The sequence below is a fragment of the Petaurus breviceps genome, unplaced genomic scaffold (assembly GCF_028583685.1).
Source record: "Petaurus breviceps papuanus isolate PSGF00001 unplaced genomic scaffold, PetGlider_PUasm1.0 90654, whole genome shotgun sequence".
Taxonomy (NCBI): Eukaryota; Metazoa; Chordata; class Mammalia; order Diprotodontia; family Petauridae; genus Petaurus; species Petaurus breviceps.
The window spans coordinates 2439052-2452103 of NW_027187301.1; the positions used below are offsets into that span (position 1 = coordinate 2439052).

At 44.2% G+C, this 13052-nt stretch overlaps 1 protein-coding gene across 8 annotated transcripts in view; it reads right to left on the reverse strand.

The window, feature by feature from the left end:
• Nucleotides 1-13052, reverse strand: part of MYLK (myosin light chain kinase) — a 449378-nt gene that overhangs the window by 97945 nt on the left and 338381 nt on the right. For all 8 annotated transcript variants that reach the window (XM_069064950.1, XM_069064948.1, XM_069064951.1 and 5 more), the window contains one exon: nt 9971-10039. In XM_069064950.1, the coding sequence (XP_068921051.1) occupies nt 9971-10039 (69 nt within the window). The remainder of the gene's footprint in view (nt 1-9970; nt 10040-13052) is intronic.

Sequence of the window (13052 nt, forward strand, 5' to 3'; positions counted from 1 at the left end):
GCCCCATCATCCATCACAGGTGAAGAAAAGGGAGTGCAGAGAGGCTAAGTGATTTGACAATGGGCCCAAAGTGAAGCAGCAGCAGGGCCTGGATTAGAACTTAGGGGTCCTGATTCTTAGTCTCAGGCTCTTTCCACAGCTCCACATTTCTTAGGCACTGCCCTATCATAAGCTTTCAGCATTCCTGGAATCTAAGTAGAGGGTTTCACTTCCTCACCTTTATCTGCACTTTACCACGGCCATGAAGTTTGGGACACTGTCTTCAATGTCTGTTCGTCCATCCGTCCACCCAATCAACTATCTAAACATTTATTAAGCACCTGTGATGCTTGGTCTTTAGGCAATGAGTTTTAGGCACTGAAGGCTTCTGAGTCAGGGGATTGTGTGTGATGTGATTGGAGCTGTGGGTGTGAGGAAGATGAATTTGGTAGCAGCACAGGGGATTTCAGTAGAGGGGAGAGAGACTAAATGTGGGGAGACCAATCATGAGACTATTGAAATGGCTCTGGAGAGAGGTAACAAAGTCTGAAACAGGCCAATGAGAGTAGAAATAAATGTTTGGGTTCAATATCCAATTTGGAGGTTAAATCAATAATAGGACTTGGTGATTAATAAGATGGGGTGTGATGGAGAGGAGAGATATTAATGATAAACCTTCAAGTTTTGGGGCTTTAATGGCTGGGACAATGATGGTAGCACCTTGCCTTCGACAGAAACAATGAAATCAGGAGTCTTTCTCCGTTTCCCAAAGGTGAGAGAAGGACATTCTGTTCTCTCTGAAAGGAAGCTTTGCCTGGATTAGGAAGAGGGGCTGAAGCATTCCCTTAAGTGTTGGTATTAAATTCTTGTTATGAAGCATTCCATAAACACCCACAGCAGGTCTCAAGATCCAGGGAAATATGGCAGCCTGCCATCCCTCTCTCTCTCCATCTAGCTCAGCCTGCCATCTCTCTCTCTCTCTCCCTAGCTCAGAAAACCCAGATCTCTCTCTCTGTCAAACTGGAGGCTAAGAGGAGGGGGCAGGGAGAGGGAGAAGATAATGACCGTAAAGACCAGACATCCATCTCCCCACACCACCACCTACCTATGGCAGTGGGAGAAGATGGGGAGCAGGATCCTGGATGGCGAAGAGAATCCTTGCAACAGGTTGGTAGGAGACAGTCTGGTAAACAGTGGAGTCAAATAACCTTGGTTCAAACCCCATCTTTGACTTTTGAGCTTAGTGACCTAGGGCCTCAGTTTCCTCATCTATAGGATGAAGAAGTTGGATTAATGGTCTCTGACCTTTCTAGTTCAAGAACTTTCCAGTAGATCTTTCCAGTATACTCTGATGTGATTAATCTACGTAAATTATCTCTTGGGTACAGTGCAAAAGAGCCCTGGCTCTGTAATCAAAGGACCTGGGTTCAAAGCCTGCCCTCTGTGCCTTTGGACAATTCAGTTAACTTCCCTGGGCCTTGCAACCTTTTCATCTGAAAAGAAGAGGGAGCTGGATTAAATGGATTCCAATTTTTTTTTGCATCTCCATATCTGTGACCCAACAAGTAGGCAAGAACCTCCAGTATGTCCCAGGGAGAGGCACATCCTCTCTGTCTTGAATTTCAATCTATTCCTGCCTCATTTTCCAATGTTGGGTACACACAGGGCTACCCCACATAGGGCCAAGTCTCATGCTAGAGAATTCCTTCCTTGCTTCTCCCAGGACCAGGCTGGCTACAGCAACAGGAGCCTCACAGCTGCAGGAATAGGGACAAACCCACCAGACAGGCCACACTCTGAATGAAGCCTTTTCTCGTGCCCCAGATGCCTTCCTTGCCAAGGTTACTGCACATCTGCTTTGTAGGTGTTTTGTAAACAGAGATATTACCTCTCTGGTAGAATGTAAGCTCCTTGAGGGCAGGGACTATCCTACTTTTATATTCTAGTAGTTAGCACAGGACTCGGTATGTAGAAGGTACTGAATAAATGCTACTGATTGGTCCCATGAGGATAGTCTAGAACAAGGGTGGGAAATCTGCAACCTTATGTGGCTCTCTAGGTCCTCAAGTGTGGCCCTTTGACTGAATCCAAACTTGACAAAATAAATCCCCTTAGTAAAAGGACTGAATAACATTCAAACCCCATTGGCATTTCCCTAACACGGGGCCCATGTCTGGAAGCTCTCTACCTGTTGTGAGTCAGTATAGCTCAAGAACTTTGAACTGCTTTTTATCATTAGAAATGGCAATCTTCTGAGCAGAAAAATATATCCCAAAGTTCACAGAAAGGTTTTGGATTTACAGTTTTGAATTATGGGTTGCTACTCTGTAATAGCAGGGTCTCTAGGTGGCACAATGGATAGAGTGTCGGGCCTGGGGTCAGGAAGACTTGAGTACAAATCTGGCCTCAGATAGTTCTTGGTTGTGTGACCCTGGGCAAGTCACTTCACCCTGTTTGCCTCAGTTTCCTCATCAGTAAAAATGAGCTGGAGAAAGAAATGGTAACCCATTCTAGTATTTTTGCCAAGAAAACTCCAAATGGGATCGTGAAGAGTCAGACATGACTGAACAACAACTCCATACTAGCACAGGAAATTTAGCTGGCTGTACTCCTAATCCTCACTCTCATTATCTAGGGGCTTGGGCCACTTAAAGGAAAAACATCTCTTCTCCCTTCTCTGCCTTCTTCTCTTCCTCCTACTCTCCCTCCCTCTCTATCTACACAGACTTTTCTGAGTCCAGCCTTCAAAGCCTTCACTTCTCAGGTTGGCTTGGCTTCATTTCTCTGCCCTCATTATTCTCACTGTCTAGTATAACCCTATTCTCCAACCAAGAGAGTCTTCTCACTGTCCCTATACAGAGCTCTGTCACTACAATCTGTGTTCTTTTTGTACAAGTTATTATTAACTTTCTCTATCTTCTCCACCAATTCTCCTTTTCTTCTAAACTCTGGCTAAAAAACTCCTCTCCCCTAAAAATTTTCTAGAACTAACCCCACCAAACTCTGGTCATACTTCTGTTTCCTGCCTAACCATACTCCATCACTGAGGCATTCAGTGTGAATTCTATGCGCTGGATTTGGAATCAGAGAACAAGATTGAAATTCTACCCATGCTATTTACTACCTGTGTGATCTGAGCCTAGGCACAATATCCCTGAGCTGCATCTGTTCATCTGTAAATTGATGGGGTTGGACAAGAAGGCTTCTGAGAGCCCCTCCGGCTGTAAGTCTATGCTCCTCTGGTCCTCTGGTCTGCATGGGTGGACATGCATTTTTACAAGGCCCATATCCTGCTTTCTCCATTAGATGAGAGACTCCTTTAAGCAGGATTTCGACTCTTCCTTCATATTCTCCTCAGTCTTTTCAGAAAGCAGATTCCTCAGAGAATGAGGGTGGGGAAGGGTGGGATTGGAGGGATGAGCTCTGCACAAACTCAGTGCTGACACTTCACTCACACAGCTGTCAGTGGAGGGGGTGGTGGTGAGGAAGGAGCAACCCCAGTCTGACAAGAAAATCAAACAGTCTTCTTTCAGTAGCTAAGGGGAAGGGGAGGTGGAGGAGATGAATTTCTTAGATACAACCTATGTTAGCCCTTCACAAGGGGTATGAGAAACAGTGAAAATGTGCCAACAATTAACACTTATTCAAAAGACACTGTGACCAAGGAGTGGGCAGCTAAGGGGTACAGCAGATAGTGCATTAGCCTGGAGTCAGGAAGACTCAGCTTCTTGAGTTCAAATCCAGTCTCAGACACTTACTAGCTGTGAGACCCTGGGAAAGTCACTTAACCCTGTTTGTCTTCGTTTCCTCATCTGTAAAATGAGCTGGAGAAGGAAATGGCAAACCATCGCTGTATCTTTGCCAAGAAGATTCCAAATGGGGTCACAAAGACTCAGACATGACTGAAATGACTGAACAACAACAGGACCAAAGAATCTATCTGCACTTTCTCAAGGATTAAAAAGAGAACAGGCCTTAAAGAGGTCATCTTGTCTACCTCCTGCCTCTAGTCAGGCCACAAAGAAGATGTCTTCCCATTTCTCAAAGAAGGAGGGAACAGAGAAGGCATGAAATTTGCAAAGGCAATTTTTAGGCTCTTCAGTAAGAAGTGGAATGAAACTCCTACCTCTACTTAGTAATGGCCCCTGTCCTGCCAATAGGATTCCATTAGACTCCTGATCAATGAATATACCCTTCAAGCATTTTTCATGCCAGGCCTGGAGTCAGGAAGACCTGAGTTCAAATTTGACCTCAGATATTTCCTTATTCAGATAATTCAAAATGTGCTCCATTAGGAAAAAGATAAGGAAACTTCCTGCCATTTTGCCCACCAAATGAATGGATGAAAAGAAGGTGGTTATTTAGTCTAGAATCCAACCTCTACATGGGATTTAGAGCCAGGAGGGATGTTTGAGGTAGTTCCACTTTTTGCAGATGAGGAAACTTCTAGGAAGTGCTTAATCAATGCTGGTTGACAGGCTAACTGAATCCTAGAGAAGTACAGTAGATTGCCCATGACCACCTTGGCACCAGAGCCAGGATTCAAACCCAGGTGTTCTGAGTTCAAATCCAGCACTTATCTCATCATGTTACACAACCTCTACTTTCTCCAGCTGACCCTGGATAGTGGGGTGTCTATGCTAGTCTCAGAATTTTGTCATTGATAGGACTGAACTGGAAGGGTCCTCTCATTCATTGCCTGTTTCTTTTAGGGAGAATCAAACTTATATGCTAGCTCACAAAGATGATACTCCCTCTATTATCAAATGCCTCCAAAGAAAAGTCCACACTTTCCCCTAGTAACCCATTCTGTTGCTCAGCAATTTTTCAGTTGTGACCCCATTTGGGGTTTTCTTGGCAAAGAGCAGATGAGGAAACTGAGGCAAACAAGCTTAAGTGACTTGCCCAGGGTCACACATCTGGTAAGTGTCTCAGGCCAGATTTGAACTCAGAAGGATGAGACATCTTGATTCCTAGCTCAGTGTTCTATCTACTGTACCACCTAACTGCCCCACCCATTTTAGTGTTTGCCAATAAAGAAGTCATTAGCTAAACTAAACTAAAAGTGAAGAAACCAAGGAGACTTTCTTTGTCTCTCATCATGGAGCATTATCACTAGCTCTCTCCCAAGCCCGGACCCCTCTCTCATCTCTGTCTCCTGGCTGACCTGGCATCCTTCAAGTCCCACCTTCTTCAAGAAAATTGGCCTGCTTTTTCTTAAAACTTAATGCCCTCCCTTAGTTTATCCTGTATACCTATCTTGTTTGTACATGGTTGTTTTCACATTGTCTCTTCTGTTAGACTTAGCTCCTTCAGAATAGTGACCATTTTTTGAACTTTCCCTCGTCCAGCGCATGCTAACTGACTAACTAAAGACTTTTCCAGGGTTCCTCTTGGTCTTCTCTAGAATGCAAAATGACAGTTTTGATCGTCTCTCTTTGACGGTCTCCATCCCTTTCCCTACAGCTGTTTTCTTCCCTCACCCACATCTCCTGGAATCCCTGAACTATCACATGCTAAGGACAAGGGAAAGATGATCTCTCATGCCTGGAACAATGTACTTATACTCATTCTTCCAGTATTAACAACTGTATCTGACCCTGCATTGGCACAAGGCATTCCCTATGCTGGAAACATATACCTCTGCTCTGGCACTGCTTTGTCCTTGGTTCCCTCTAGCTAAAAGACGCCTTCCCTTCCTCAAGTCTTACAGCACTTTCAACTGAATGCCTCCTTTCCCCTTTTGCATTTTATATTGTATCGCATTTATTTATGTATGTGTCTAGGGTTAGCTAGATGGCGCAGTGGATAGTGTCAAGCTTGACGTTAGGAAGACATCTCCTTGAGTTCAAATCTGGCCTCAGACACAAGTCTCTTAAACCTGTCTGCCTCAGTTTCCTCATCTGTAAAATGAGCTGGAGGAGGAAATGGCAAACCACTTCAGTATCTCTGCCAAGAAAACCCCAAAAGGGGTCATGAAGAGTCAGACAGAATGAAACAACTGAACAGTATGTCTTATCCCCCATTAGACTGTAAGTTTTTTATGGATAGGGACTATATATTTTTTTTCACGTAGGAAGATTTGGAAGTGGGAAAAAAGGACTAACTGGTGTCAGAAAACCTGGGTTCAAATTGTGCCTTGGATGCTTACGGTGTGTGTATCCTCGCTAACACTCACCTTCTCTGGTCCTCAGCTTCCTCATTTGTAGAATAAGGCACTAGAGGACTTTAGAGGACAGGACTCTTCTGCTCTGGATCTATGGTCCCATGATTCTCTGCACCTCTAACTCTGTGTCTTACACATAGTAGGTACTCACTATCACATTTACTAAATTGAACTTCTCCATTTCTATGTGCCTCACAGTTTGTCACCTTATGATCCCTTAATCCTTCCACTTGTGCTCACTAATAATTGTACCCTTTAGTGATATAATTAGTTCTTTTGGTAAACTCCTTCTCCCCTTTCCTGGGGGCAGCTTGCTGGAACAGCAGATAGAGCGCTGGGTCTAGAGTCAGGAAAACGTGACTTGAAATCTAGATTCAAACACTTGCTGACTGTGTGACCCTGAGAAAGTCATTTAACCCTGTTTGCCTCAGTTTCCTCATGAGCTGAAGAAGGAAATGGCAAACCGATCCAGTATCTTTGCTAAGAAAACCCCAAACGGGGTCACAAAGAGTCTGACATGACTGAAATGACTGAACAACAACAAACAATAAACTCTCCCCTTCCCCAATCAACATCAATCCTTGTACTGGTATTTCTTAGAACTTTCTATGAGTTCACAAATAGTAGTGTTTTATCACTAAAGGCAACTCAATTATCTGGAGTTGGGCCATCTGCTTATGTGACTCATCCGTAATAAAGGTTTAATCTCAGCCTGGTGTCCCATCACCTCCTCCACATCCTCCTGTTTCCCAGGTGGTATATACTCATTACAGTATCATCCTGAGCTAAACATCATTAGGAAAATAAATCTGTTGCCAGGAAAAAATCCCCAACAAAAACCTCGCATATGAAAAGAGTTATAGTGGGAGACTGGAGTAGTTTTTGCAGTTACCACCCCAGTGCAGGCCCTCATCACCTGGTGCCTAGACTAATCTCTCCCCGTTCTAATCTGCCCTCCACTCAGCTGCCAAGGCGATCCTCTTAAAGAGAAGGTCTGGCCAAATCAGTCCTGCCCTACTCAATAAACTCCAGTCACTCCCTATTACCGCTAAGATCCAATATAAAATCCTCTAGCTTTTAAAGCCTTCACAAGACGTTCCCTTCCTACCTTTCCTGTGTTCCTCCTTCACATGCACTACAATCCAGAAACTTCTTGCTGTTCCTCCGATAAGACACTCCACCTCTCAAAATCCCTGCCTCTCCCCCATGCCTTCAATGCACCCCTTTCCTTGCCTGGGCTACCTGGCTTTCTTCAAGATTTAGCTCAAATCCCACCTTCTATAGGAATCCTTCTATGGCCTCTGCCCTCTTCCCCACAGTTAGTTAGTAGATTTTCCTTGGGGATTACTGCCATTTTACCCTGGTAGGTACAGTTATTTGTATGTTGTCTCTCCAATTGGACGGTGAGCTCCTAGAGGGCAGGAACTGTGTTTCTGCCTTTCTCTTTATCTCTAGTACTTAGCCCAGTGCCTGGCACATAGCAAATACTTGTTGACTGATGAATATCGATGAATATTCTGATGAAATCTGATGAACACTGAATCAGTTGAATCCTCCATTTCAGCATAAATAATCTAGCTCTGGTTCTTTACATATCAGATAGATGGAAATCATGGCAGTTGGAGACACTCCTCTACTATGTGAAAATGGGAGATGGCAAAGCACAGTCCTTTTTTTTTTTTTTTGGTCTTTTTGGAAGGGGGAAGGCAGGGCAATTGGGGTTAAGTGACTTGCCCAAGGTCACATGGCTAGTAAGTGTTAAGTGTCTGAGGTCTCATTTGAACTCAGGTCCTCCTAACTCCAGGGCTGGTACTCGCTATTCACTGTGCCACCTAGCTGCCCTGAGCACAGTCCTTTTAAGAAGACCAGGCCCAAGAGTTAAGGCCTAGTGGAGGGTAGCATCTCATCTGATATTTAGAGAAGAGCCAGAAGTCACAGAAAATGGAACCTTACCACTGGAAGGCATCTTGGGCCGACTCCAATGCCAAGCCTGATGCATAAGCCCTTTCTACTACACTCCTGACAAGGACCTTCCAACATCTACTTTTAATACCTCCCAGTGACAGGGAACTCACAGCCTTCTAAAGCAGGCCATTCATTTGATTTTCATACATTTACATTTATTTGAAAGTTCTGAATTGTTACTTCAATCTGAAATGTTTCCTCATCTTTTCTACCGAGTGGTCCAAGTTTTCTGTTTTATGGAGCTATACGGAATCTTAGAGTAGAAAGGGACTTCAGAAATCACCTAGTATGACCCATTACCTTAATAGGAAATCCCTACTGCACTACCACAAATAATCAGTCATTCAGCCTTCCCTTGAAGTCTTCTAGAAATAGGAAACTCACTACCTACCAAGGCAGTCCATTCTATCTTTGCACTTCTCTTAAGAGTTGAAAAGTTTGTCCACATCCAGAAAAAGAAACTATGGAGTCTGAATGCAGAAGAAGTATACTATTTTCTCCCTTTTTTTTTTCTTTCTCATGGTTTTTCCCTTTTATTCTGATTCTTCTTTTACAACATGACTAATGTGGCAGTATATTTAATATGATTTTACTTGTATAACCAATATCAGATTGCTTGCTATCTTGGGGAGGGAGGGAGAGGGAAAAATTTTATACTCAAAATCTTATAAAAGTGATTGTTGGGGCAGCTAGGTGATACAGTGAATAGAGTACCAGCCCTGGAGTCAGGAGGACCTAAGTTCAAATCTGACCTCAGACACTTAACACTTACTAGCCGTGGGACGTTGGGCAAGTCACTTAACTCTAATTGCCCTGCCTTCTCCCCTCCAGAAAGCAAAAGCAAAAAACAAAACAAAAAATAAATAAAAGTGATTGTTGAAAATTAAAAATAAATAAATAAATTTATTAGGAAAGAAAGAGAGAGAGAAAGCTTTTCCTCCTAGCATAGTAAAATCTGCCTCTGAAATTTCAATCATAGAATTTGGGCTGGAAAGGGCCTTAAATGCCATCAAGACCAACCCCTCATTTTACAGAGAGGTGAAGTGACCTGCCTAGAGTCAAATAGGTTTGGCAAGATTCAAACTCGGGTCCATCTGGCTCTAACTCCAACATTCTATCCAAAGGCATCTAGGTGACATGGTAGAATCATAAAAACCAGGGGTCAAAGGTGATTGCAGACACTTGACTTGTGTGACTCTGGGCAAGTCACTTAATCTCTCTGTTTGCCTCAGTTTCTTCAACTGTAAAACGGGGGAAATAATAGCACCTCCCTTCTAGGGTAATTGTGAGGATCAAATGATAAATTATTTGTAAAGTGCTTTGCACAGTGTCTAGCACTAGAAGGTACTCACTCAATAAAGACTTTTCCCCCCTCTCTCTTGTCTATCTAATATGCTACCTAGTCTTAATCCACGGGGGCCAAGAACAAATAATCTCTTGCAATTGACTGATCTTTCAAACATATGAAGACAAGCTATGCATCTCTCCCAAGATTCTCTTCTACATGACTAGGATTCTCATTGAGACTTCTTATCATCCAATATAGGCATTTGTCCCCATTAAATTCCATCTTGTAGGGGTGGCTAGGTGGCGCAGTGAATAGAGCACTGGCCCTGGAGTCAGGAGGACTTGAGTTCAAATCCAGCCTCAGACAGTTAACACTTACTAGCCGTGGGACCTTGGGCAAGTCACTTAACCCCAATTGCCCTACCTTCCCCCCTACAAAACCAAAAAAAAAAAAAATTCCATCTTGTGAAATTTTGCCTAGGTCTAAAGAATGAAACTTTACTCTTTCATTCTCTACTCCACAACCAGGCTCCTCTTAGGCAACTCTACTATGGCAGAGAGAAGAGTGCTTACTTTCAGTTCCAAGGACAGGAGGGATTGAGCTCTTAGGCCGTCGAGATTTCATCTGACCATGTGGAGCATCTGGAATGAGACGAAATGAAAAATAACCATGAAGTTGGATACAAAACCAAGTGACCTCTGGGGGTCACAACAACACGTTCCTACCTCCCACACCCCCACCTTGACCCAACCTGTGGTCTCCTTTCCCTGTTCATTTCCAGTTGGCCTGAGGGCTTCCTGAACAATGTGCAGAGCACGTGAAGATGGATGGCCATCATCACTGGCTGGGAATGGGACACCTTGCTAGGCAGGGACCTAACCACAGAGAACCTCCTTTATAAATCAGATTGAGAGAGAACACTACTAGGTTCTTCAAAATGGCATGTACTGAAGGGCACGCTGGGGAGGAGGGGGGGAAAGCGGGCCCTTGAGATGAGTGGTACTGGTGTGAGGTCACTTTTTTTTTTGCCTTTTGGAGGGCAATTGGGGTTAAGTGACTTGCCCAAGGTCACACAGCTAGTTTTTTTTGTGTGGGTGTTAAGTGTCTGAGGCCGGAACCAAACTCGGGTCCTCCTGACTCCAGGCCTGGCGCTTTACTCACTGTGCCACCTAGCTGCCCTATAAGTTCATTCTTTACTGCTTGCAGCATAGTGGAACATTTTTCCTGATGCAACTTTGCATTAAATAATTTAGCTAGGGCTTGGAGTTACCCCTGCCGTCAGTTAAAGGTATCCCCAAAATCTTAGTACAGTTTTATGCTTTAATAGCGTAAGATCATTCTTGCATCATTTCTTTCCTTATAGCCTGGTATAATGGGAATTGTGTGGAGGGGGAAGAGTCTGGTATTTCGTTAGATGCAAGACTCCAGAGAGCATAAAATCAGCAGAGACTTAGTGCTGAAAGGGCATCTCAGAGGCAATTAAGAGGCTCTCTTAGTTCAGTTTTAAGCTACTATGCCTTTGGGGATGGCCAGACCTTGCCCTGCATACAGATAAGTAGACTACTTGCCCTGCCTAGAACATGATTGTTTCTGAGCTGAACACAAGCCATTCATCCTAGACCAGAATGAACTTCTCCCCATCAGTTCCATCTCTTAGAAATTTTGGCCTTCCTTCCAGGTTCAACTCAGGCACTACATCCTCTGTGAGGTCCCTCCTGACTTCCCCAGTTAGTATTCTCTCTTTTCTTCATTTTCTTCATGCATAATTATTTCTGTGTATGATATAGTTAGCCCCACTCCCTACAACCATATAAACTCCTCAAGGGCAGGAGCTGGGTTTTTTTCCCCCTCCTCTTTTGTTTTTTGAATAGAATTGTCCACTGGGTCCTGAGGAAGGAGGAAGGGGGCCAGTCCTTGCCCTCCAGGGAACCTTGGCAGTGAAGGGATAGGCACATGCACAAATCTGGGTTAAGATGAAGATTTACTGAGTCCAGTTCATGGCTAACCTGCATATATGACTATGAGTCATTGTACCATGGAAAGAGCTCTGGAATTGGGGTCATAGGACCTGGGTTCAAGCCATTTGACCAGTCTGGGTCTGTTTCCTCATAGCCTCTGAGGTCTGTTTTCAGTACTGTCTATGCTGATTTTATGAGTCTGGGATCTGCCACAACTAGTATGCCTCCTCAAAGCAAAACGCTGCATTTTCCACCCCTCAATTTCTACCGCTGTTGCTGTTCAATCACATCTGACTCTCCATGACCCCTTTTGGGGTTTTCTTGGCAAAGATACTGGAGTGGTTTGCCATTTCCTTCTCCAGCTCATTTTACAGATGAGGAAACTGAGGCAATCAGGATTAGGTGACTTGCCCAGGGTCACACAGCTAATAAGTGTCTGAGGCGAGATTTGAACTGAGGTCTTCCTAACTCCAGGGCTGGCACTCTATCCCCTGTACCACCTAGCTGCCCCTCAATTCCAACAATACCAGGCTATTGAGTAGGAGTATTACAAGGATAATTTTAGAACTCCTCCATGTTCTGTATTTCATTCTCAACTTTCCATATTAATGGGCGATCTAGGGGAAAGGGGAGAGAGATAGTAAATTAGTTAAAATAAGGGATAATATACCCTTTTCCCTTCCACTAGTAAAAGGAGGTGAAAAACAGAAAAGCAGACAGAAGGACTGGGTTGAGTGCAAATGGCCAGTGGATATGCATCTTTAGGGTTGGCTGCATTCTGATCAGTAGGCCCTAACATTCCACTCACTACCCTTTCCCCTAGAGATGGTCCTTAACGATGGTACGGGGGGTGTGGGGTGGGGTATACCGAGGTATGGGGCATGGAATCTGCCTTCTGCTTTTAGGAAGTCCCCTTCCTATCCTTTTCCTGCTTGTGCTTAGAAGCCCAGTGGGAGGAAGAAGGGGGTGGGAATTTCTAAAGGAGGCCCTTGCCACATTCCTGTGGCTTGGCATGGGGAGGAGTTTGGGGAGAGTGTTGGGGTCCATCCATCTTTGACTCCACCTCTAAGACTGGTTGGGGGGATGGTAGAGGATAAACTGGTTGTTGAAACAGAACTCCTTTTTCTCTGTATCTGCTATTCTTAGTCTCTGGTTTAGCCATTAGACTGGTCCTAGAAAGGCATGGTAGTGGTCACAGTAACTCTGCCCTACCTGCAGAACTCATTCCTTCTCTTGTACTCCTTTCTTACTCTATAGGACCTGGGAACACCCTTACATAGGCTTTCTTGAGGTCTAAATACTAGCCTTGCTTTCCTCCAGTCTTAATGGTAAAACTGCTATCCATAACATAGGGGAAGGAGGAGTTGGTTTATGGGCTATCTAGACCCTCTGACATATACTTGTCAGCAAGACTCATGAATATTTTTAAATGGTCTACAATTTGTGAAGTTTTCTGTCTTGACTAGGGAACCCCTCCCCTCAAATAGGCAGTAAATAGCCTACAGAGGGGGCTAATCCATGGGGATTTAGGGCTAGAGGAGCTCAGGAGTCATCTCATCCAGCTCCCCCATTTGAAGCCATGGAATCGAGGCCCAGAGAGAATAAGTGATTCATTTGCCGAAGGTAACATGGGGAGTAAGTGGAAAAGCTAGGATATGAGCCCCAGGACCTCTGACTTCAAATCTGCCTATATGTA